This window comes from Melospiza melodia, chromosome 8 (assembly GCF_035770615.1).
Source record: "Melospiza melodia melodia isolate bMelMel2 chromosome 8, bMelMel2.pri, whole genome shotgun sequence".
In the NCBI taxonomy this organism is placed as follows: Eukaryota; Metazoa; Chordata; class Aves; order Passeriformes; family Passerellidae; genus Melospiza; species Melospiza melodia.
Window position 1 is genome coordinate 31,465,859 of NC_086201.1, and position 22,755 is coordinate 31,488,613.

Below are 22,755 nucleotides of genomic sequence, written 5' to 3' on the forward strand. Positions count from 1 at the left end.
CTAATTAGAAGATCTTATAGTTCATGCCATACCCAGTGTCTTGCAGAAATCATAATTACAGTGACTAAAAAGTATGTTGAAAATAATCAATCCACTTGAACAACAGACTCGAGGTGTTTTGAATCACAATTTCTCTCTCACCCTGATGGCAAATAAACTATCAGGGTGTTTTTTCACAGTACGTGAAAAAGGACAGAATTCCACATTATTTCCAGAATAATTTCATTTTGGAAATTAAAATACCTAAAATATTACTTTTAAAAATAGTTTCAATAACAGATTTTCCTGTATTTTGGTTACAGATCTACCCCTATTCAATATCACTGCACTACTTTGTATCCTAACACTTTCAAATCCATTCGTCATGAATATGTATTTCTATTTAGGTCAAACGTCAAGTTAAGTTATTTGACATGTATCTACCCAAAATCATACCTCAATTTCACTGTGAAATCCCCACTGTAATTGAGATTGACATTGCACCAAGAGATTACTGCCACTGACCTTGATTGAAATGAATAGGTCTTGAGGAACCCAGTGCAATCCATCAAAGAAAACCCCAGTATGTGGTAGAGATGCCCTCCAAGTTGGGCCTCTCTGAAATAAGTATTTATTTAGATCTATTGTATGCATGGAGCATATTGTCTATTCATGAAAAAAAATGACCTGCACATAACAAAAGCTACACTGGCCTCATTTATGTTTACCACATACACATCAAAAACTTACCAGCTGTGCCAGATTGATTTTCTGCAATGTTATACAAAAATGTTATACATCTCCTTTAGCACATTGATACATATTTTCAGAATAATAATAATAAAAAACCACAGTGACACTCAAATGTATTTGACAGAATTAATCAAAAAATGCACAATAATCTTGGAACAATGTCATCTGTTTTTTTCGTTCCCATACGTAAGACATTTCGAGAATAAAACTGCTTTAAATTGCTGCGCTAGAGGGGTTTTAAATCATGTGATAATGGGGGGAAAAAAATTATGTCATGTCAGCAAATTACAGGCTCCAAACAGCTCCTCCAGGCATTGATCCAGTTACACAGATACCAGCATCATTCCAGTGGCTGCCAAAACTTGAAAAACAGGTCATTTGCCCCTGGCCAATGACTAGCTAAAAGGCTGCAGAGGAGAGGAAACAGGCTGTGTACAATGTTATTATCCAGTAATCATTTGGAAGTCAGGAGTCTATCATGAAATGGTATTTAAAAGTAAGAAACACAGTGGTACAAAATTCAAGCTCGTGGCAGTAAGAGGAACCCCAGAAATGCCTGTTCTGAACTGGTATTTTAACAGCTGGAGCCAAGTTAGGAGAAAGAGCCTAGTTTTAACAGCTGAAAGCAGTCATAAAAAATTCAAACCTAAAATGTACTCAGAAAGACACATTATTTCAATCACTTCATACTTCTAATGAGTATTTTGTCTTTCCTGCTGACAGAAAGCCTAACGAGAAAACACAGGGGAGAGGGCAAATGCCACAACCCTCCTGCAGCTGCTGGTAAATTCAGAGGTTGCTCTGTGTGCAAAACTATTTCTTCTTCCCATCTCCTTCAGTTACAGCCAGATTAAACCCCAATTTCTTAGAACCTTGAGGTTCCAAAAAAAAAAAAAAAAGAAGAAAAAAAGTAGACAGCTGTGCTGTTTTCACTCTCTGATGGTGAGCTGAAGAATATCATTGCCTGTTTTTAGCCAGGCTGAACTTTGATTAGTTCCCTGTCCCATGGGCATAGAAATTGCCACAGCATTTCCCCAAAGTGATGCTCTGCCTGGAGGGGCATTGAGGAGATGCAGACATCAGGCTGGAAATGAGAATTGAAATCCCAGGGACTGAAATCCTGGGGGTTGCTGTGAGCATCACACACAGCAGTGCTCACTCTGTGCCCCTCAACATCCAGACACAGATTAAAGGAGACCCAACCCCTGCTCTTGGTTCTTTTGGCCTTTTTTTTTTGTGCTAACACAAGAATCTCCCTGACAAGAGGGAGTTGTGCCCTGCCTGCACTTGGATTTGCTGATATCAACTCTGCCAACAAGTCACTTTAAACTCCCACACAATGGTTTGGGAAGCACATTTTTAAAACAATTATTCTTTGCACTCCTCAAGAGTAACAGCACAGGAGATATGAGGGCACCTCATTGTGCCTCTACCCAAATGCTTGTGAAATGATAACGTGAAAAAAAGCCAGAATCCAACAGTAACAATTTTCCACTCACAAAGCCACATTCAGCACAGTTTTTCAGGCCAGTTGTTGCAGCCCAGAGAAAAGCAGGACATTCCCAGGGCCCAGAGCTCAGTTTGTATCCAGTTCTGGTCCTACAGCATTGATCATTGCTTTCCAACCTTCACATCCCCGGGCCAGCTCCCTCCTCACAAGCCCCACATCCATTTAATGTGCAAACTTATCACAAATTTAATGGCATTCAGTTATTAACAATGTCACAGTAACATCCAAGACACCTAATTTGCAAAGAAAATACTGCTTTTCTTTTTATAAATACCTTAACTTACAAGCCTTTCAGGACTTACAAGCCTTTCAGAATTTTCAGTCTCAACTCTGATGGAAACTGCAGTAGGATATTTTAATCACATATAAATCTATAAAAGGAGGCTCAACCCCTCTCCTTTCATATAAGACTCAACCCCTTTATGTATCCTTTCAGTATATATAAAATACACTGAAAAAACATAAAAATAATGAACACTTGGTTAGCTTTGCAACAAAACCAAAGCTGAAAACTTAAACAATGGATGAACCTTGTGCTTTTTTCTGGTCACTGACATGTGCCAAACACAAGTGGGTCAGCTGTATCTCAGTATTAAACAGATTTGACAGAACTCCTACAATTAGAAGAAAGAACTCAGTCCTTGCTAATTTGATTTGTGCTGCCTCAGAGGAAGGGATTCCTCTCTTGGCAAGGTCCACTGGAAATGCCAGCTCCTACAGCATTAAAATGTTTCTGATCAACCTTCATAGAAATGCAGCAGTTATTCAGACAGAGTGGAAAAAAGGCCTTTACCACATTTAGCTATTTCAGTCCTGGTCAGTAAAATTGATGAAATCTCATTTCTTTAAGAAAAAGATATCTAATGCCTGGTATTTGGCTTCATATCACTGTCCTAACTCAGAAATACTATCACAGAATTCAGCAAAAGAACTGCTTGCAATTGCAAGCTGGGTACAAATGTAACAGTGCAAAGATAAAAAAAAAAACAAATCTCAGTTATGGTCCATGTAATTTGTTCTTAATTCTGCAGACAAGCATGTCATCTTGTTACCATTTATGTGAGATTTAATTACCATGGTCAAGGCCAGAGCCCTCCCAGGCACCAATATGTTCCAAACTCCACATAACTGAGGTGTGGGGGTGAAAACACACACAGGGCAGTGTCCAGGGGGGATTCCTACACATCCTGCCAGCCCTAAACCCTTTTTTCCTCTATTAATCACCAAGTTCCTACAGCCAGAGAGATTCTGCTCCTGGAAGGAGGCAGCTATCCTTCTCAAACTCACAGACAGCTACCCAGTTAACAATTATCTTATGGGATGAAAAGTAATTATAATCAAATTATTCCTTATCTCTTTCCTTCAGAGGGGGCTCCTCTCCCCCTTGCCCAGAGGTGTTTAAACCCATGGCAGAAAATATGAGCTGATATGGGCTCTGTGGCTCCCTCCTAACCAGGCAGAGAAATCCCAGGCTGTGCCATTTCCTTGGTTTTAGCTGGCTGAACAACCCTTTTCCCATCTTTTACATCCATAAAACACCATACTTTTTGGCTTAGCACAATTAGGGATATGAAAGGTGCACTGATCTGTAAAGGAACAATGTGTAATAAGAATAAAGGGTTTTGCTACACATCCAATATTGCAATGGGGAGTGGAAATCAATGAATACACAATCTAGACAGCCAGCACTCATCTGGCCTCAGTAAAAAAAGGTCATGCCAAAGCCATCCTCCTGCCCACAAACACCAATTGCTACTTCTTAAAATTCCCTTAAAACTAGTAAAATTCCCTTAAAACTACTAAAAGTAATAGCAGTGACAAACTACAAAAGATGGGGGGAAAACATGGGGAAACAAAAAGGGGGAAAACATATGGGAAAAATAAAAAAAAAAAAAAGCAGGGAAAAGGGAAAAAAACAATGGGGAAAAAAAAGATGGGAGGGGAAAAATGATGGGGGAAATGGGGGAAAAATGGGGGGAAAAGAAAGAAAAATATGGGGAAAAAAGAAAAAATGATGGGAGAAAAGAAAGAAAGATGGAGAAAAAAAAAAGATGGGGGAAAAAGAAAGAAAGATGATGGGGGGAAAAAGAAAGAAGATGATGGGGAAAAGATGATGATGATGGGGAAAAAGAAGATGATGATGGGGAAAAAGGAAGATGATGATGGGGAAAAGATACATAGAAAAAGTAGAAGCCCCCTTCAGTTCATGAAAAATCCATGTAGATGAGGGGCAGCTGTGCAGCCCCTGAGGGCTGGGGGTGACAGGGCAGGGCCAAGCCCCCTCCCTCGGTGGGCACCTTTGCTCTGGAGTCACTGGCACAGCCCTGAGCTTGCTGCCCTGCACAGTGCATGGAAATGACACAATAGGTGACCCCTAAACTCCCATAACTCTTTTATGGGTGCCTTGTGAGAGTTATTGTCAGGCTGGGGTGAGCTCTCAGCCTGGTTTTCAATTATGCCTCTCAGAGCTATCAAATAAGCTGCAAATCTAATTAATAACCACTGCAGCCAAATGTGGGCTTCATTTGTTAGCTATCAGGGCTCTCTTATCCTGTCATACTGCATGCAGTAATTTATAGACCCTAGTACAAATGGGCATGTACATGTATAAAGATCCTTCCAACTCTGCACAAATCATTCTATCTGTTCCAAATTGGTATCAGAAGATCTCATTTAGAAACTAATTACGTGATTCTTCAGAGGGATGTTTTATGTGCTACTCCTCTGATTTAAAACAGAAGCAGAAAATAAATAGCAGAGCATTATTTGTCCTCCCTAAAATGGAACAGGAACACTGCTAAAATGAAAAATACACTCCAAGTGTTTTGGCCTGTGCAATTTTCACTTTGTCTTTATCGATTAGTTGTAAGCACAATCTGCATATTTCATTTTCTACAACTTATTACTGAACTGAGAAGCAAAGAAACTCACACTGTTCACAAAAGGCCTGAGAAAATTCAGCAAATACCTAACCAGCTGTAAAAACCAGGAAAAGAGAACCTTAGATTTAGATAAGAACAACTCATGCTTAGGACAACAAATGCAACCATTCCACCTGGCTGCAAAAAGAAAATACTTGCATGTTGACAACTACAGACAGTCTCACTCTTGCACTTAGCATGAGACTAAATTTGCACCAACCCTCTCCAAAATCACTCTGGGAGTTAAAACTTTCCAGCCAGGGACTCAACACTAACCCCAAAGTGCTGGGTGAAGAACAGGGGTACATAAAGGCAAACACAAGCTGCAGCAATTGCTAAAAATTGCCTTATTTAGGTTGATCTTTAGGCAAAGTGGCAGCATTATGGCTCTCATTTTAAAGCTAGTAGAGGCTGCACCTTGAAATGCTCTTTGGAGAAAAGATATTGATGTTTTACTGCTTTCAAACAATACAGATACTATAAAAGATATTTTTAAACAAACTGAAGCACAGAGGTGATCAGCATTTGCTGCATTTGAACATGAACAGCTAATCTACCTTATCTATACACCTGCACTCCCTTAAAATATTTTAATGCAAAATCAAACTTTAGGATATATATTTAAGAGAAGCTTTGGCAAACATCTTTGCAGTGACACAAAGCACATTACCAATTTCCAAGGACAAAGCAGCAAAACAGGGTCTGGGAAAGTAGGACACCACAGTATTCCCACTGCCCTATTTCTGGTCAGCCAATTTCCACAGAAGGCATCTACAAAATCTCAATTACGAGGGAGCAAAAGGTGCATCCTGGGGGGAACAGGCAGTCCCTTTTACACAGAGAAATTGTTACAGTAATGTTTATTGTAGGAGGAAGTTTAACCCAGTCTAGTCAGATCTAGCTGCTTCCACCAAGCTAGTGCTTCACAGTCAAGAAAAAGCATAACAGATTAGAAATAAAAAAAAAAAAAAAAACAAAAACACCGAAATTTAGTATACTGTTGGCTAAGCTTTACCACACATCAGGCTACTCAAATAAGCTTTTGCTGGGAAAAAAAACCAATTATATTCTGAGAGTTTTTCAAACAAATTCTTTTATATTTGCTTCAAATAATGCTTTATTTCAGATACAGAAAAACACTTCTTATTTCACCTTATTTCTCTGATGAGAATATCACAGCTATTCTGTGACAGGCATGTGCAGCCCACAGTGCCAGAATTGTCAGGCACCTGTATATGGGTTAGGAGGAAATGGAAATTACTTACTAGAAGCTCATTCATGTCAATGCATGCATCATTTCAGCACACACTACCGCGTTCAGGTGGCCCTTCCTCCCACCTTAATGGGAAAATTAAAAATAGAGCATAAGAACACCTCTGACACACTGTTCTGACTCCTCAGTGCCACAGCAAGGAGGGGCTGCATCTCTTGGAACAACTGGATGCTTTTGCTCTTGAGAGCTGAACAGAACAAGGCAGGCAGAGATGTAAACCCAACAGCCTGCTGTCATCTCAAACAGAAATACACCTGCTTTCTGCTCTTTCACTGTGCTCTGAAAAACTCCCTTTCCCACCTCCTATTTGCCCTTGCCTTTGATCATGCCCTCCTTCCTTTGCAGAGCTCAGCTCAGTCTCCTTCCTCCACAACTCAATCCATCCCGGAGCCATCTCTGTGATGAGGAGTCCCTGTAATATTTCAGCCAGTGAGATCACTGGTTATGAAAAAAAGGCTTTTCTAAAGAGGAGGTTTTCTGCAAGCCTCACACTGAAAAGAGTGGTGAATTTACTACATGGAATTTAATGCATTGGATCAAACCCATCAGGGCGAGCACTTGAAAGGGACACTTCTAATCTAGCAGACTGAAAAACTGCCAGGGATTTGCCTCTGGGAAATTAGCATGATCCAGAGAAAACTTCAAGGTTCTCAGCAAATTAATAGGTCTAAGACTAATTATATATTTAGTTCAAAACAGACCCCCAATGCAGCTTCATATGATAATGAAACTGTATCAGACAGTAAGAAGAAGCTGACTGCCTACTAACACACAGTTATATACTTTACAGAAAAGAACGAAGCCTTTTCCCCTTCTTAAAGGGATTTTGATGGGAAACAAAAGTAAATAAACAAAGAAAAAAACTCAACACACCAGTAAAACGGAATGTTTATCTGAGTCATACCTTGTCTGTTTTTTCCCAGCCAAAGTATTCACAGACATGGCACCACTTTTACATGGAATTAACACTGCCTTTTACTGATGTTTCCACAAAAAAAGCTCTTAGTTGCATTTACTTACTGACAACAACTTTGTTTCACTTCAGCAGAATAATATTTTTTCACTTCATTTTCCATTCACTTTATTTTCCTTTTATATCCAGGGGTTTATGTTTTGTACGGAGTTGTGTGCATACATAAATACAAATCTTAAGCAAACAACAAGAGGAAAAGGAGATTTGCTTTTTGAAGAGAGTGGTAAAGAAAACTGCAAAACATTCTTACTAGAAATCTTCTCCTTGAATGCTTGTTGAAAAATATTAATTTATGCCTCATTAGTACTTATGCACTGAGAGGATTTCCAAAGTAGACAATAAGCATTAGGTCAGGGTAAACCAATAAACTGCTCTCCTCACAACTTTTGTTATCAGTTTCTCCAAATTCAAAAGCAACTGAAGGGCAAGATGAAATTTAATCAGGACTAAATATGGCCAATATTCAACTCTGGCAAACTTGAGCTGCCACATTTTGATGCGATATTTGCTCAGTATAATTATGTCTGTACTTCCCAACAGACATTAAATTGCCATCCATCTCATTCCATGACACACTTGTGCAGGTACTGATTGCAGCACTACCTTCAGTTCACATTAAAAAAAAAAAAGACAAAAAAACATTTTAAAAAATGCAAACTTTTAATGCTTGCAATTATTTTAATGGATTTGGATTACTTTATAATCTAGGTGGCCTCAGTAGTCAAAATCTGTATGATTGCACAGGCATATATAGCTTTTTCAATCTGAAGATCTGCTGTATATATGGGAGGACTGATCTGATTACTTATTTGAATAAATAAACAAAAATAGCCATTTTCCACAACCAGATGTGTTCTGCCTTTAGAAGTGGTTACACTTCCACCCAAAGTCTCAGACCAGATGCATTAAAAAAGCTGCATAAGCACAATAATCATCCCACAAATGTTGACAGGAACCAAATACTGATGAAATTAAGGCCCTGGCAAATCAATGGAATAAGCCAGATGATCATAGGCAGCATCCCTGATGATTACTGCTGCATAATCAATGAACACCTTCCTGGAAGGATCCTGCTTGTGAGCAGTGCAGCAGAATGCCATCAGGCTAATCCATAAAGCTGCTAACCACTCGCCCTCCTCCCATCCAGGGGGAACACACCCCCCAGCACTTTGAAGTGCTCCTGGTAAGAAATAGAAAATAGAAGGAAAATTCCCCTTGATGTATTTTTATGGGCTACCTAAGCAGGAGCCATGAAATTCAGACAGGAAAGCAGCCATGAAGGTTAGATGGGATTTTTCCCCCCCTGTATTCCTTCAACACCGCATGGCATTTATGTCATTTAAAACATTCACTGGGATAATTTTCATGTACTGCTGCAAGGTTCCCATTTGGTGAGGAGTTGCAAGATGGTTTTTTTCACCATTTGTGCCTTCTTCACAAATTAAAACCAGGCTGTGTCCCCACCCGAGCCCGAACATGGGAACTCACAGGACACAATAAACCTATGAGAATTAAAATTACCATAGCAACTCTGCATTTTGATTTGCTGCTATTTTGTTGAATCAGCCAGGCTGGCTCTCAGAGCTGTGGTTACTATGGAAGACTGAAGCAGAAATCCACCTTCCTGGGGCAAGGCAGACAGACAGCAGACAAGATGAAATGCTGCAGTCTGCAGAGCTTCACTTATTCAGGAGTCATTTATTTTAAATATCGTCCTATGTAATTTGATATAAGTAAGATAAATTATTAATGTTACAAGAATGAAATCTTAAATAAAATTTACCTTTCAAATTGAGATAAATGTGCAAGTGAAAGTGATTAAAATGAGCAAGCAAATACTAGAAAGAGCTCCCAAAACCCACAAAATAAAACAGCTTTGCCCAGGCATTTCAGAGGCCATTATAAGGTTATTTTTTTCATTTCAGTTTACTCACTGGCTAATATTAAACCTGTAATGCTGCTCTTTCATTTTTTAAATCACTGCCTGTATCATTTTACCTTGCACCAGAGCTGGGGGAATGAAAATATTAAAAATTCAGTTTGTTACAGAATATTGGGAGGAAAAGTACAAAGGGGAATATTATAAAATCTTCATAATACTCTATTTTAAATATGGAGTTTTTATATAAACCCCACAATATATTATACACCTTCAAGAAAAATGGGCAAATGCCTATTAGAGGATAAGCCAACAATGTGGATTTCTCACTGATGAACTTCACAATTAAACCTTCAGCCTTTACACAGCAAAAATAAATCAGCCAGCAGCAGCATCTTAACCAGTTGTGACCATTTCTTGTAGAGAATTTGGAATGATTTGTCAAACCTACTCTCTAACAGTCAATATACTTGGACAGAAAGAATATTCCAGTACCCTCGCAACATGAATAATCTTTTTTTTTTTTTTTTAATCCTAATGGGTCAGGTACAGCATTTGTCTTGTGGAATGCCTAGTGGGGGCTTGTGAGTGGAATTGGCAGAAAAAAAAAAAAAAAAAACTGTGCAATTTTAAACATACCCTCAATTTGACAGAAGGAGGGGGAAAAAAAAAACACAGGAAAACAAAGCAGCACCTGTTCAAACATGACATTTAATGCTGTGAAACCCCAGGACAGACATGCATCCACAGACTCTGCAAAAATACAGCCCACAAACCAGAAATTCAAACATCAGTGCACATTATTCACTAATTGCAAAGGACAACCACTGTTGCATTCAGAGATATTTTTCAATAACAACCCGCTCACTATCCTTGTCTGAGAATACTTTCCTTCCCCTAAAGCTGTAAAATCTCATACCACTCCTTCAAGAAAGACATTTGTAATGCTGCTGCAATGTCTGTCTCTCACCTGCAGGAAAAGATTCTCTAATCCCTTGGAAGAAGGCCAATGTATAAAGACATATATGGAGAAAATAGAATTTAAAGTTTGCAGGACAGCATTCCCTAAGGGTAGCTCTGTACACATGGAATGGGAATTTTTTATTGCAAGATTTGGGAAATCCATATTACAGCAACAAAGCAAGAGCACCCAACGAGCTCTTTCATATAGAAATTTCCATTGAAGTTGAGTTTCATAAAGTGAATGATGAAAAAACACAAAAGAAAGAATACAGAGCATCAGGTATTAGAAAAATGATTGTCGATCCCTACTCATTTTAAATAAGAATTATTGCTCAGGGCTTAAAAAGGTTTAGAAAAAGAGAAAGTTGTGCCTCATCAGGTCACAGGATAGAGGAAAACAATGGAATTCTTGGCAGCACAAGAACTCCAGCGCTCAGGGTGCCATGCAGGAGAGTGGCAGAGCTGGGTGCACTCATGGCTCAGGCACTGCCATCACTGCCTGCCTGAGCTCAGCCCCACACCAAGCCCTCCAGAGCCAGCTGAGGGCCCAGCTGTGCTGCCTCCTGCACAAACACAAGCTCTCCCTGCCCAGCAGCTGCCCCAAGTCCTGCAGGGAGCAATGGGAAAACGACTTAGCTCCATGGAAACCTTTCCAGGAGGATGGAAATGGTTTTGTTGACACCCAGGCTAAGAACGGGGCAGTAAACAATTTCTTTTTTTTCCCCCCTAAATCCTCAAGGTTCATTCAGCACCTCTGAGATGGTGCCAGCTGGACTGGGGGGAAACAAATCCCCTTAAGTATTTTTGGGACAATCTGTGCCATGGAGCACTGACGAATCCAGCAGACAGACTTGTCAAGGGACAGGTTTTCTCTACTGTCCTTAAGAAAAAAAACACTCAAAAAAAAAAAACCCACAAGAGGGGGAGAAGGAAGCTGACAACTAATTAAGAGGGAAACAGCCATGACGGATTCTTTTGCCCAACAGTGCACCCAAACTATGCAGGGTCTCACCAATGTTTCACTGGGTCTCATGCTGAATTTAATTAGAGGATTTTCTCAACCTCAGTGCTCCACGATCCAAAGAAACTCTCTACTGCAGCCCAGTGAGAGTAAGTTTTCTCCTTTGCTCCCAGAAACAATAGAATAAGCATCTGTGATATTTATCACAAGCCATAATTCATGTTATTAACAACTTTTATTGTTCTAAACACACAATCTACCAAAATCCTGCATTTACCCAACATAAAACCACCCATTTCTCCTGTTCAGTCACTTAATGAAATGCTTCAAAGCAGAGAAAGAATATTTTCCACAATTACATGAAAAAGCTTGTCTTAATTCCATTAGAGCCTATAATAGGTGGAGAGGGCAAGCACATCCTTCTTCATCCCAGCAAAACAGACAATATTTCCAAATATCTTGACATCATTGACCTTCTCTGAGATTAGCACATAGAAATTACCAACCAGATTTGCTACCTCACAGCAAATGAGTTCCTTGAGAATGTTCCAATCAGTTTCATCTGGGAGCCTTGCTCATGCAGAGTCATTAATAATAAATAGATTTGGTGTTTTGCCAAGATTCATAACCAGCATCCATTTCAGCAGACTGAGCCAACTGCATGCATCATATCTATGGAGCAGCCCCAAATCTGCAGCAGAGGGTGTAACTCCACCTTGTCCCTGTTTTAGCACTGGGGGAAGGCACATGAAGGACATGAACCTGTTTAACCTTGCACAGGGAAGGTTTTGGGGGTCCTAAACAGCAGCCTTCCCTCTCCCAGGAATTTACCAGGGATAAAGGGCCAAGAGCTCTGTTGAGATGCATGGCAGGGCAACAATTCCCAGCTGCAGGCAAGGATCTGACTGGACAAGGGATTTGCTTCTCTCTCTAAGGATAAACAACCACAGCAATAGGTTGTCCAGAGAGGTTCCCCAATCCTGCAGCCTTCCATGGCCTGACAGGAAAGAGCTCCCAGGTGTGAGTTCAGTGCCAGCCCTGCTCTAAGAATGCCCCCGATGGCCCCTCCAGCTAAACATCCACCCAGATCCTCAGTTACTCTCAAATCACAGAAAATAAAACCAACAAGTATCATCATCACCTATTTCAGCTGCTAATTTCAATACTAATAATATTTTTATTAGTATTTAATTTTTAACAATAATTTAGCAAAGCTGTCTGAAAGTGTTACCTGGACTACACCATCCTACGATAATTTAGGGCTCACAATCTGATGCAAGTTCCATGCCTCATTATGGAAAATGGGGTGAAAAGACAGACTTTGTCTTGCATGGCATAACATGATAACTCTTGCAGTTAGTGAAAACAGTAATACCAATAATTCTGAAAGTAAAATCAGTTTGAGTAATGAAAGGGCTGCTCAGACCTGAAACTAAAACAACCTGAACCCTGAAAGCTACATGCACACACCAGTGGGAAAGTTCAAGCATTAAATACAGGTAAAAGATAAATGAGAAATAAAAAGAATAAAAGTATGTGAGATACAAGAAAACATTCCAGAAGAGGCAGAGGTACTATTAAGGACCACACTGAAGCAAACAAACAAAACCCACCTAAATTCAGCTCTTTCCTCCACAATAAGCTGCACCACAATGAGTCAGTGCTCCAACTGATCTGCCACACTGTGTTTAGTGAAAGCAGCCAAACCAACACTCAAAAGGCACAGGATGGAGCCCTCATCAATCCCACAACACCCCACAGACCTCAGAGCACTTTTGGGGTGCAGTGCTCACATCAATAATGGCTTTCAACCACAGCCTGCTGGGGACAAGTTTAAGCAGCTCTGAGATTCTCTCTGTTCTCCTGTTTCATGAGCTCCTCGTGCACATGGCTCAGTGCATGCCTCACGCTCATCATAAGCACTGCATCATGTTCTACACACAAAAAAAACCCCCAACATCCCCCACCACAGCTGGCATGCAGCTGCCAGTGCTTCAGGTAAGGCCCACACCAAAACCAGCACATTTCTCAAAATGGGGCGAGGAAAAATCACAAGGTAGAGGGACAAAACTGGTTTTTGCTCTCTAACCCACCACAAGGCACACTTCATTTCATGTAATCTCAAGGAGAGGCCACCTCTTGCCTCTTCCCTTGGTAGAAATGCAGTTTCTTATGTACCTGGCACTGTCAACAGTAAATGCAGAATGCTGGAGAAAGGGTCATGTGGAAATCCAGCAGGAACTGACTCTGCAACTGCCTCATTTCCACATTGTGACAATTGTGCCCTGAACCTGACTTCTTTCAGACAGCAGAGACTCTTTGAGTCCACAGAATGAAGTATAAACAGGGAAGAGAAAGAAGGACAAGAAGTTGAGGGGAATGAACAAGGGTCCATGCCTGCCCTTGATGAGACTTAGGGGAATTATGCACACACAGGCAAGAACATCACTGCCAGGCCTGTCCACCCCAGCAGGGCACACAGATGGCTGCCAGGAGCTACATCAGGCACACATCAGCAGGGTGATGCCATGCAAGCGCCACGAGCTGCAGACTTGTCACTGTGGTGTTTACAAGAATGCACAACATGCTTACAGCCAGGGTCATTTGGGAAGTTAGGGCAGCTGGTCCAGCTGAGACTGGAGGAGACTTTATCCACATCCTCTACAAACCACTCACAGCTGCTTCTGAAGCTCACAGCATGTGGTTTTGTGCTTGGTACTGGCCAGAAGTGCTGGTGGCACACACAGCCCTGCACTCTGGCTGAGAAGCTGTGCTAAGGCACTTTGGAGGGTGCTCCACACTCAGCGCTGGTCTAGAGCAAGAACCTGCTCACACTACAGTCCATCAGTGCTCTCCTGTATGGAAGATGTAGCAGTCATCCTTTCCTGACCTAAATACCCCAAAATGCCAGGGCAACAAGCTGCCCAAAGGTTGCCCTCTGTAACTTGGTGTAGATGCGAAAGGGAGATGCGCTCTGTGCTGCAGGCTGAGTTTGGAAGGACTGCCCTTTCATTTTCCCTTTCCCAGGAACCCAGCTCTGCTGAAGGGATCTGGAATGCCTCTCCCAGCTGAGCACACCCTGAGTGTCACAGACATCTTTTATGAAAAATCCTTTCCTTAGGATTTTTCCTCCTGAGAAGCTGAGAGGCCTCAGGAACAAAATTTAACCAATGATTATCTGCTGCTGTGGAATGCAACAGGTGCATCTGGGATTGGTCTCATGTGGTTGTTTCTAATTAATGGCCAATCACAGTCTGCTGGCTCGGACAGAGAGTCTGAGACAGCTGCCTTTGTTGTCATTCTTTATTTTTCTATTCTTAGCTAGCCTTCTATGAAATCCTTTCTTCTATTCTTTTAGTATAGTTTTATTGTAATATATATCATAAAATAATAAATCAGCCTTCTGAAACATGGAGTCAGATCCTCATCTCTTCCCTCAACCTGAGACCCCTGTGAACACTGTCACACCCTGAGTGAAACCTGCCCTACTGAACACCAGGCTTAGGGAGCTCTGCAAGATGAACCCACTCTCTTCAACTTTCCCAACCCCAAATTCCTTAGCACAGCTTCTCCCAGCAGATCCCCTTCCCTAGTGCTGGTTGCCAAGCTGTGCACACTCACACCCTCCCCTCAAACCTGTGCCGGCAGGACAAGTGCTCCCAAGCCTCGTGTTTTCTGCCACAAGAAGTGCCAGAGAAGCAAGGCAGGAAATGCAGCAGCTGCTGAATGCAATTCCTTGCAGCCATGTGTGGAAGGTGGCAGTGCATGCAGGAGCTGTGCTGGAACACCCCTGAAAAGCCAGGACTAGGCAGGAGGAACCAGACCTGATGGCTTCAACACTCCTGGCAAAGCCAGGATTAGGCAGGAGAAACCAGACCTGGTGGTTGCAACCTGCTGAACACAGGAGAGTTATTTGAGAATAAAATAACTCTGATGGTTCAGGGGAATGGTTGATCACAGAACCTGGGTGCTCCAGATGTAAAACCTATGTATTAGGAATGAAACAGTATCAGGAGTAATGAAGAGGACACATTTGCTCTGCCACATTGTGCCTCAAGTCCCCATTCACTACAGATGGATACAGTGATGTAAGAATATGCAACTTTCAAGACAACAAAGTAGTCTGTGCTGTTTTGCTAAGTTTGACACACCAAGAACTGAGTTTATTTTGAATAAACTTTCCTCTCAGATCTTTGCCTGTGTCTTCAAAGACTTCATCTGCTGAGCTAGTTCACAGAGAAAGCTTGCTACAGATCCCCAGTGACCCAGATAGCAGCTGCATTCCAAATTCTCAGCCTGACAGCAACTCTGTGAATGTTTTTACATAGCAATTGCCCTTTGATGGTGCACTTTCTGCCAACACATTGGCAAGAAGCAAACTTTAGCAAAACAAACACGAGCTGCAGAAACCACCACCTTGCAATGGGTACCTTCCTGCCATCATTAATCCCTTGTTTCCTGCCACTTCTGACCATGAATCCATGGGCCCTGATTCCACGAATGCCAAAAGACATTGTGTCTCTCAACAATTCTCAAAAAGACATTGTCTCTCTCAGTTCCTCACAAAGAAAGCTACAATCAAGGCAAGTTTGCTGAAATCAAGCTTTCTGAGGTATAGAGCATGATGCTGTATGATGTATTACAGGCTTCAGTGAAAGCAAGCTCAGGAGAGATGTCTCACTCTTCAGAGCTTCTCACTATCCCTGTTTTTATGCAGATTCTCTTCCTAAAAAAATCCCCAAAAAACTTATTACATATTTGTTCATGTGTTTTTCACCATGAAAAACCCCAAACTCCTCTTTTTCTTGTGCTGGCAACTGAGTGACCTACATCCTGGAGCACGTGCATCTATGAATATTTCTTTTTCCTTATTCATTCCCATTTCCAGCTGCAGATGCTTCATCCCCTCTCATTAGTGTCCTAATGCCCTCCCTGGTATTTTGTTGCATTACCAAGTCCTAGAACAGCACAGGAAGCTCAGACCCTTAAGAACATCATCTCCAACAAATTAGGACATGTCCAAATCCTGCATTCTGTCTCACCTAGCTCAGAAGCCATCACTGGAAATACCAGAGGATGGGAATCCTGAGAAAAATGAACAGCAGATCAAAGGCCATTTTCTGAGCTGATTTCTATAGGTGGAATTATCTTAAATCACTAAACTATTTGGCTGGGGTGTGCATGTAGCACTTCTAACTTGAAAATAAACCTTTTCCCTGACACCAGTTATATTCCAGTATCCACAGGATAAGAGGGGTGTGTTGCTGCTTGTATAAAACAAAAATAATGCCAGCTCTGATCAGAAGCCTCTATTCAGACAGCCCTGGCACCCTGAGCAGGAACTGTATCCCACATAACTGCTGAGCCATGAAAATGACTGAATTTCCTCCTTACTGGAATGCTAAAGAATCTCCCACACAGCTTTTAATTCCTCCCTCATTTTCCTCTGGTATCTGACTGCAACAAAAGCTCTAAAACAAAACTGGATTGATTGCTGCCCTACTAATCCCCAATCCAGTGACTTTGGGGACAGCAAACCACAGAGATTATTCCATCAAGTGACAAAGAACACACTACACCATGGGGCTAAGTGCATTATTATGTGTTATTGCTCAAATTCAAACCCAGACACATGTAACAAGATATCAGAACCAAATGCTCCTCTAAATACCCAAGTATTAGTATCAGCTACACACCAATATACAAAATATTCTACAGCAAGAAACATGGAACACCACGATTAAAAAAGCAGTTAGTCACACAAACATGTTGTTTTGGAATAAATGTTTCTCTTTTGGTGTCTCAAATAAAAAGGAAGCATGAGAAATTCTTCCTGATCATTCCAGTAGGAGGAAACTAAGACAACATAGAAAAGAGTTTAGAAAACTCTGAGCCTGAAATGACTTGTCTACAGCACAGCTTCACATTGGGCAGCCACTGATCACCACATGCAGGCAGACAGTGCTGAGACATGGGCTCAGAACCAAATTCCACAGGCAGCATCCAGGCAGTGCATTTGTCTGCAGCAGGTAAAAAAATAATCTCTGATTTTCTTCTGGGTTTGTCAACAATCACATATCTATCTCATCTGTCTCCACACACAGGGGTTTGTGTATTAACAAATAAATGCACAGAGCAATTCCAAATCCCCCCTCTCCTTTGTCCAGCACCGCTGTTAGCTGCTACAGCTTTTGCATTTCACCCTACAGAACCAAGCTAATCTCCCCACTGCATAAAAAGCCATCTGCATAAAAAATAATTTAAAAAAATCACAAAATCAAGATAAACTCCTTTTCCCCTGAATTCTGGACCAAGAGGCAGATTGGGCATGGTCAATAACAAATAACAGGGCAAGGTTTTTCTTGTTCATGTGTTCATGCTGGGATTACAAAAGGCACAGGGACTACCCACACTTGAAATTAAAAAAAAAAAAAAAAAAACAAAAAAAACCCAAACCAAACTATTTAAAAACATTACTCAAGTCTAATTTAATGTCTCAACATGGTAAAAACCCTCCAAGATGAAGATGCTGCATGTCACCCTGTGCAAAGTGACAGTTGCCACTGACACAGCTGCTTTTTCTGCAGCTGCTCATTCTGTGCATGTCAGACCTGCCTGCCCCAGAGCTGATACAGATAACCATCACTTATTCAATTAGTGGTCTCTGCTCTATTTATAGAGCAATATCTGCATTAGAAAGGGAATAATAATGCCCCACATCAGGATAGTCTCATGAACATTAAAAAATGTAACTCTCAGCTCCTGTGAAGAATGCACCTCAATAAAGATAAAGAAAAGGGAACATGGAAAACAAAAACAGATTGGCCTGGATCAGAGCCAGGACTATAATTCACTGAATTCTGTGCTCAAACCTGCTGACCTCAATGATGAATATCTGAGGCTCCCAGAGGCTTCTCTCCAATTGCTCCTGCACACCAGAGCCCGGATTTCCAAACTGCCACAAGGAAAATGCAAAAAATCACGAAGAATAAGGAAGAGCCAAGGCAGGTTCTCCACTCCAGCAATCACCACCCTAACCAGAGAGACCTGTTTCTCTCACTCTGCAATTTTTAAAATTTTCTTCTTTAATTTGGAAGCATGCCTGCCTCTGTGAGATGAGACCAGTCAGAATAACTCCATGGACTGGGTCCCTCTTGGATGTGTTCTCTGCTTTGTTATAGAACTTATTTCTCTTGGCAGTGGCAAGTTTGCTGCTGTTTCCAGGGGAAAAGAAAGAGATGAACACAAAGTCATGAAGTGCCACTGCCTTCTCCCTGCGAGCACAGGCTCTGCACACAGCTGTGCTGACTCCAGCATCCCTCCTCAGCCAGCACCAGCGGCAGGAGCCGCTTAACCCGGGAGGGAATTGATCTGTAAAACGCTGTAATGAGCTTCGACAGAACAGGGCCATCGATAGGGGAACACACGTCAAAGGGCAGCAGGCTGAGAGCTCCAGCCCTGCCCTGTGCCCAGGCAGGATCAGCCTCCTCTGCTGGGCAGCTCTGGGCTCACCATCACCCTGAACAAACCCAAATGCAGGCAGGATCAGCCTCCTTGGGCTCACATCACCCTGCACAAACCCAAATTCAGGCAGGATCAACCTCCTTGGGCTCACATCACCCTGCACAAACCCAAATTCAGGCAGGATCAACCTCCTTGGGCTCACCATCACCCTGAACAAACCCAAATTCAGGCAGGATCAGCCTCCTCTGCTGGGCAGCTCTGGGCTCACATCACCCTGAACAAACCCAAATTCAGGCAGGATCAGCCTCCTTGGGCTCACATCACCCTGCACAAACCCAAATTCAGGCAGGATCAACCTCCTTGGGCTCACCATCACCCTGAACAAACCCAAATTCAGGCAGGCTCCTCCTCACTCTGGGGTCACCATCACCCTGAACAACCCCAGATTCAGGCATTCTCCTCCTCAGTCCCCATCACCCTACACAAACCCAAATTCAGGCAGGCTCCTCAGTCACCGTCACCCCGAACAAGCCCAAATTCAGGCAGGCTCCTCCTTGCTCTCGGCTCCCCATCACTCTGCACAAACCCAAACTCAGGCAAGCTCCTCATTCTGGGGTCCCCATCACCCTGCACAAACCCAAATTCAGGCAGGATAAACCTCCTCAGTCCCCATCACCCTGCACAAACCCAAATTCAGGCAGGATAAACCTCCTCTCTCTGGGGTCCCCATCACCCTGCACAAACCCAAATTCAGGCAGGATAAACCTCCTCGGGCCCCATCACCCTGCACAAACCCAAATTCAGGCAGGATAAACGTCCTCAGTCCCCATCACCCTGCACAAACCCAAATTCAGCAGGTTCCTCCTCTCTCTGGGGTCCCCATCACCCTGCACAAACCCAAATTCTCTTGGTCCCCATCACATCACCCTGCACAACCCCAAATCCAGGCAGGCTCCTCCTGGCTGGCAGAGGGCAGAGCTGCCTCCAGCCCCTGCAGCTGCAGGAGTGGCCCCTTGCCCTGAGGGATGGCTCTGCTGGAAAGGCAGCAGCCATTCAGCCCTCCTACCTGGCAGCTGTGAACCACCCGATGAGCATTTAACACAAAAAGACATTAGTGTCCATTATAGATACCTCTGGAGTCCCCTTCTCCTTCTAAAAACGTCCAAAATGTCAATGAAGCAAAAATTGCTTACATGCTTTGCTGAAATGCCACACAAAAAATCAAAGGTGCTTGGTAGCTTCTTCAGAGAAATAAAAGTTTCAGAGCAGCAATTAGCTTATCTTTTTCAGAGTCTAACATTGGCTTTTTTCAGCTTTTATAAAAGAAAAAAAAATTTATCAAGATCATTTACAAATCCAGCCAACAAGTGAAAAAAACCCTTGAACTATATTTAAGCCTAACATAAATGCTGACAACTCAAATGATATTTTTTAATATTCATAAATTGAGAGTGAACATGAAAGCTGTGGACTAGAAATCACTTTCTGGACTCTCATACCTCAGAACCTGTGATGCCAAATAAACAAATAAAAAAGCAACAAGAGCTGGGCATGTGGGCCTGCAAAAACAACAGCAAACCAAGAGAACAGGCATCAAAATGTTGGACACCAACAAAGACCTTGGCCAGGGCTGAAGGAGATAAGGTAACAGAGCTTCTGGAAAAGAAATCAATACCTGAAACCAAAGAGGATCATTGAATTAGAAAAACTATCCTTTTTTTTTTTTTGGCACTCAATTTTTAATGAGCAAAATGTTCACTGCCCAAGTCAGAAATGCTGCCAATGCTTTTTAAGTGGTGTTTGCTGGTGATTAATGGTATATCCTACTAAACGTACAATAAGAAGCAAACTAATGAAAAATCATCAGTGGAAATGAAAAAAAAAAGAAGGCCCAAGATGTTCATTAATTGCCCTTCTTCAAAATGCTACAGTTTTAATGTTTGAAAAACACTAATAAAAACATACCCAAACCCACACAAAAAAGACCTGAAGAGCAAATCAAGGCATTTTAAGAATGTACAAAGAAAAAATTTAAGACTCTGTTCATTTTCTATCAAATCGAGTTACTTGTCCTACATCTTAAAGAAGTTGCAAGCAAATACTGCAATTTAATATCTTTGCTTGTATTTCCTAATTAACAAATATACTTCGGCAGCTTTGCAAATTGGCTTGAATTCAGGAAAATATTAACCATCTGCCTGAAACTAAGCACATTTTATACCTTCCTGAAGTCAGCTGGAAAGAGAAGCCTGCATGCCTATATGCTAAAAACGAAACATATGCTCCAGTGATATGCTGAAATGGAGCCTTGGTGTTAAAAGGTCTTAATTCATGCTTGAAACCATCTTGAAATTCTTTGGTGAAAGGCAGTATGGCAAGAAAAACACTGGGTTTATCCTCATTTGAGCCACTAAACTTCAGACTATACATGTATTTTTGATGACAGCACAGACACCTCATTATTCGCTCTGGTTCTGCAAAGGGGTTCCCCAAAATATTCGGCTGCAAAACCAAGGCCTGAAGCTGAAACCTGCACATTATCCCTTGGTCTTGGGTAAGCATCTGCAGAGGGGCTGCAAAAACTAACGAGCTCAGCAGCCCCATCACTCCTTTGACAGGCTCAAGATGCTCGCACACGTAGCAGCTGGGTTATTTTTAAAGCGACGCAGAAATATCCACAGAAACATACACGGAAATAAACACCCGACTATGAGACACACACATATATATTTCTATTCCACGGACGCTCGGCTGCCTCCCTGGGGCCATTCCTGCCAGCAGCAGGAATCCCTGGAGCCCCAGTGGCCAAGGCCAGGCTTGGGTGGCCCGAGGTGCGGGTCAGTGCCCGATGCCGGGGGGAGCGGCCATCCCGCAGGGAGGAAGGGGGATGCAGGGGAAGGGTCGGTACCGCATGGGGGTTCGGTGCCGGATGCAGGGATGGGGTCGGTACCGGATGGGGGTTCGGTACCGGATGCAGGGATGGGGTCGGTACCGGATGGGGGTTCGGTACCGGATGCAGGGATGGGGTCGGTACCGGATGAGGGTTCCGTACCGGATGCAGGGATGGGGTCGGTACCGGATGCAGGGATGGGGTCGTAAACTGATGCGGGGAAAGGGTCGCTAACTGATGCAGAGGAGGGTTCGGTACCGGATGCAGGGATGGGGTCGGTAACGGATGCAGAGGAAGGTTCGGTACCTGATACAGAGGAGGGTCCGGTAGCGGATGAAGGGATGGGGTCGGTACCTGATACAGAGGAGGGTCCGGTACCAGATGAAGGGATGGGATCGGTACCTCATACAGAGGAGGGTCCGGTACCGGATGAAGGGATTGGGTCGGTACCTGATACAGAGGAGGGTCCGGTACCGGATGAAGGGATGGGGTCGGTACCTCATACAGAGGAGGGTCCGGTACCGGATGAAGGGATGGGGTCGGTACCTCATACAGAGGAGGGTTCTGTACCTGATGCCGCGGCGGGGGCGCCCCCGGGTAGCGCCGCTCGCTGCTGCTGCGGGCGGGTGGCGGCGGCGGCGGTGGCGGGGGGCGGCCGCCCCATCATCATCATCACCATCATCATCACCATCAGCAGCCCCGGGAGCAGCGCGGAGAGGCGCCCGCAGGTGCTCGGCATGGCGAGCAGCCCGCGGGCAGCGGAGGCATATTGCGGGAGCGCGGCCGGCGCAGCGCTCCGCACCCGCGGCCCCGGGCCCGGCTCTGCTGCTGCTGCGGCAGCGGCGCTGCCCGCCCGCCCACCGACCGACGTGCCGGGGCGGGGCCCAGCGGGGCCACCTCCCCCAGGTGCCCGGGGTGTCACCGCCCCTCTCCCCCAGGTGCCCGGGGTGTCACCTCCCCTCTCCCCAGGTGCCGGAGGTGTCACCGCCTCCCTCCCCAGGTGCCCGGTATGTCGCCGCCCTGAGGCCGCCCCGCTCGCATCGCCCCCCGCTCTTGTTGCCGCAGGGCAGCCGCGGTGTCAGTGACCCACAGATCCACAGAACCACGGAATCCACTGGGCTGGGAAAGGCCTTCGAGGTCACCGAGTCCACCCTGCGGCCCAAGAGCACCGTGCCAAGCACTGAGTGCC

At 43.4% G+C, this 22,755-nt stretch overlaps 1 protein-coding gene across 1 annotated transcript in view; it reads right to left on the bottom strand.

Annotated features, from left to right (window-relative positions):
* Positions 1–22,335, bottom strand: part of FAM171B (family with sequence similarity 171 member B) — a 35,526-nt gene extending 13,191 nt beyond the window's left edge. The window contains exon 1 of the mRNA XM_063162557.1: positions 22,137–22,335. Within this exon, the coding sequence (XP_063018627.1) occupies positions 22,137–22,305 (169 nt within the window). The 5' untranslated portion in view covers positions 22,306–22,335. The remainder of the gene's footprint in view (positions 1–22,136) is intronic.
* Positions 22,336–22,755: the final 420 nt, after the last annotated feature.